This window comes from Oratosquilla oratoria, chromosome 29 (genome assembly GCF_046742065.1).
Source record: "Oratosquilla oratoria isolate Oo_2021 chromosome 29, ASM4674206v1, whole genome shotgun sequence".
Classification (NCBI taxonomy): Eukaryota; Metazoa; Arthropoda; class Malacostraca; order Stomatopoda; family Squillidae; genus Oratosquilla; species Oratosquilla oratoria.
The window spans coordinates 42,685,120-42,689,143 of record NC_134805.1 but is presented as its reverse complement, the minus strand read 5'-3'; the positions used below and the strand labels follow the sequence as shown (position 1 = coordinate 42,689,143).

General features: G+C 38.7%; 1 protein-coding gene across 1 annotated transcript; it reads left to right on the top strand.

Annotated features, from left to right (window-relative positions):
• Positions 1-236: 236 nt before the first annotated feature.
• On the top strand, positions 237-3,491 carry LOC143040916 (uncharacterized). Its single transcript, XM_076212370.1, has 4 exons — positions 237-1,350; positions 1,702-1,850; positions 1,975-2,007; positions 2,631-3,491. The coding sequence occupies exon 4, from the start codon at positions 2,850-2,852 to the stop codon at positions 3,276-3,278; it is 429 nt and encodes a 142-aa protein (XP_076068485.1). The 5' UTR covers positions 237-1,350; positions 1,702-1,850; positions 1,975-2,007; positions 2,631-2,849; the 3' UTR covers positions 3,279-3,491.
• Positions 3,492-4,024: the final 533 nt, after the last annotated feature.

Below are 4,024 nucleotides of genomic sequence, written 5' to 3'. Positions count from 1 at the left end.
GTCCATTTTCTCTCTGTGATACACTGAAGAAAACTGAAACGCCAAGGAAGACACGAACTATAATATTTTATATATTATATATATATATATATATATATTATATATCATATATATTATATATTCATATATATAGACAGGAACTATAATATTTTATATATATTTATATATATATTTTATATAATATTTGTCAGAATATAACTAATTGCGTGGAGCAGTGCGAGCGAAGGCAACGTCATTTTTGAACGACGGACCAGCTTCAATTGACAGTTATAGGACCCGCTAACCCCACTTTGAGCAGCCAGGTGACGTTCACGGGCCCGCTGCGCCAACTCCCTCGAAATTCGGTCGGAAGTGGTTAGACCTTATATTCTTAGATCCTGGTATTGCCATTCCTATCACATTCAATAATTACAATTCTGAGGCCCTAAGGATTATGATAATTGTTTTATATGAAAAGAAGATCAAAGTAGTAACTTGTTCCTGGCATTAGAATTCAAAAGAATTGTCCATAAGACTTGAAATAAATGGTTGTGTTGTCTTGTGATACCTCAACACTGTTCAGACATATGTCTAGTGAGGGACGTCCGTGTCAGTTCATGTGGTTGTGACTTCATCTTCCAGTTATGTGAACTTGGTGTAGTTTATACTATATATCCGTATAATACTTGCTGAAAAATAAGAATTAAAGGATTACCTTATTGCTGTATGCTATTGACATCCGTATTAAAGCAAATATATCGGATAAATGATATTTGTTTTGAAATGCTGCTGAGATAACACGAACATTGCGTACATCATGGACGACTGCTGTAACTGCTAAGATTTCATTCCAACCATTTATCCCCAAAATGTCCACCAACATGGAGCGAGAACTGTAAGTAATGAATGAAAAGTATTTTGTTATCTCCTCTTATATTATTAATGTAAAAAGTTTCAGCCTGTTCAAGGACCTTAATTTTAGTGTAGGGCTGTACATTGTTATTTGTACATACCATCATAAATACATTATGATAAACGATTTTATGTTATTATATACTTAGTAATTTGATCCTTGACAATGCCCAAAATACATACATGTTTCAAAGCACATGCAGTTTATATTGTTGGTATTATTTTGATTTTTTTTTTATACATAGCTGCTAGCACCAACATCACATTCATAACCAGTATTCATCTTACCAAATAAATTCCTGTCTCTGCCATGTTACTATACTCACCAGAATATTGGAGAATTTTCTGTACCTTTTTTTCTTGTTCCTACATAAGTACTTTGTTCCCCTTCAGAGGATGAAGAAGAAGTGGACAACCCACCACGTGAATCACTCACAGAGGAGGGTGTCCGAAAACAGAGTAAGTAAATTAGTGGTATTGGTTGGACACTTATACTGAAATATTACAATACAAAATAATCATGTATGCCAGGGCATACATCAGTACTCTAATTCTTTGGATGAAACTCTATGTAAACAGTCCCACAGATTGTTTCTTCCAAACAGTAAAGCTTGACCATAGGGTAGCCTCTAATTTTTGTATGTTTAGGCCCTTGTGGCATGACTATGTCAGTCTTTAGTATTGTGTTGTGCTTCTAAATATACATGTAGGTCACACATGTATTTTTTCTTCACTGTTTCTTATATCCTGTATAATTTTGCACTTGAAATGATATGACTTCCTTACTATAATGAGTGCCTAATTTTTCAGGGAAGGGAGGGAAGGTGAAAGAACCGTGGAATTATGAGGCTACAGAAGCACTCCTGCAACTTGTCAAGGCAAACTACACGTGCCTAAATGACAAGAAAACTACAAAGGCCGTTGTGTGGAAGGACATCACCAGAGTGTTGCAGGAATTGGTAAGTTATTATGTAGGCCATGTGAGTTCATTTTCTTATTGATATTCGCCATAATAATCTGTTAGTAACCACAATTCATTACAGCTGGAGTATCACATTTAATATATATTTTTTTTTCCTTCAGGGACTAGCAGGCATCCAACTGCATCACATTGAGGTATTAGTTAAATGAAAACTGTTATGATGTATGCATGTCTATTATGTAAGCAGTGCACGTAATATGTTCCTGTCTGGATGTTGCCTACCACCAATGATGCTTTTCTGTATGTGGCATATGCTATGTGTCAGGTCCTTATGTTATAATGGGTAGCCTCTCAGTGTTACCTGCCTTTGATATTGGGAAGCTGGTTGCCAACTGCTTGATTCGTACATGATTTTGTACATGCACGTATGAATACTAATAGCTTTTTAAGTGACAGCATGGGTATGGTAACTGGATTCTGTATTATAATTTTAGTGCTTCATTACTTCATTCCATTTTCCTCCTCAAGGTTAAGGTACCATCGTCATGAAGCATCACACTGTAATTCACAGTGTGATCTGCATTCCAAGACTGTAGTGCCCCTGCTCTATGTCTGTGTTTTGTATGCTATGAACCTAAAAAATTTCTTCACATATTTTTGGTTTAAAAATGGTTAACCAGACCATTACTTTATGTGCTCCCTAATTAATGACCTCTCTCTGTCAAATGTGTGTTTAGGAATCCTTATGATGAAAAGATGCATGTATCAATTAATATTGAAAAATATTAATTCCACTTTGACTTTTCCCCCAAATTAGATCACAGGCGTGGAACTGAGACAAGTTGAGGGCAAGTGGCGCAACCTCAAATCAATATTCCGTCATTATGAGGACTACAAGAAGGCAAATGGGAGGGGAAAGAAGACTGAGCCACGATTTTACAATCTCCTGTCTTCAATTCTGAAGAATCATCCCCTGTCCCAGCCAGATCTGTGTGTGTTGGAGGGCACAGAAGTGGGTACTAGGAGTGTGGCAGAAATGGAGGTTGACAACCCTGTGGAAGAAGACCCAGCCACACAAGCCTCATTACTAGACCCTCAGCATGGTGAAGCCTCGCAATGTGCCCCAACTCCTCCTCAAGCATCACCACCAGATCCTCAGCCTGCTCATGCCTCACAAGCCCCACAGCCTGCTCCAGCCACACGTGAGGAGCCACCTGCAGCCCGAGGGAATGTCCCACCCCCAAGAACAAGAACCAGAAGCTTAAGACCCTCTGCAGACAGAAAGGAACTGTTATTGTGCGTGAAATATATGAAAAATACACTGAAAACATCTAGTGATAAACAACAAAACAGTATGGCAGAACTAAAAGAACTTTTGTCTTGCATTGCGGGACGTGATAGAGAACGCCACGAAATGGACATGGAGATAAAGAGGGAGAGGTTGAATATCCTAAGATTAAAATGAATTGAATTAGAGCGCAGACAAAACAATGAGTGATTTTGTAATAAAATATGATACCAAATAACTACATGGTGACAAATGACTATAACACAATGTTTTGACTCTCTGAAGTCCTCTTCAGGTGTGATGTGGCACATATAATTGGATGTACTGGTGCTTGCATTGAAATGGTAGAATGGTAGGTTGGAGAGAATGCAGAGGGCAATGGAGGCAGGAAGGGTGTCAGAACCGGCTTGTGGTCTCTGACTTGTCAGAAAGACTTCAGTTACCGGTTCTGACACCCTTCCTGCCTCCATTGCCCTCTGCATTCCCTCCAACCTACCATATGAACACAAGCAAAAGTACATCCAATTATATGTGCCACGTCACACTTGAAGAGGATTTCAGAGTGAGTCAAAACACTTACAAAATTTTGGGAGGCACAATCAATAAAAACCATGTACATATGTGCCTTGCTGTGGATGTGCTGTGTCTTGCGACACTGCTTCTGACCCAGGGCGGTGGGCAGGGTGCAGGGATGACCCGTCATCCAGGAGGTGCTCAGATGAAAGGGAGGGTGGGAGGGGTGTGGAGTGTATTTAGGGATGAAATGGGTGGGAGTGTTTTTATGCCTTTCCCTTTTTGGCTACCTCCCTTGGAAGGGGGAAAAAGCCTTGGTATATGTATGTATGTACATATATGTGAATTTTGTATATTTTTGTAACATGTAAAGAAATGTAAAAAACAATATATTTTGGCTAATTATTGAA

Bases quoted from the DNA above. Each gene is read 5' to 3' on its own strand.
- LOC143040916 (XM_076212370.1), top strand. From the start codon at position 2,850: ATGGAGGTTGACAACCCTGTGGAAGAAGACCCAGCCACACAAGCCTCA.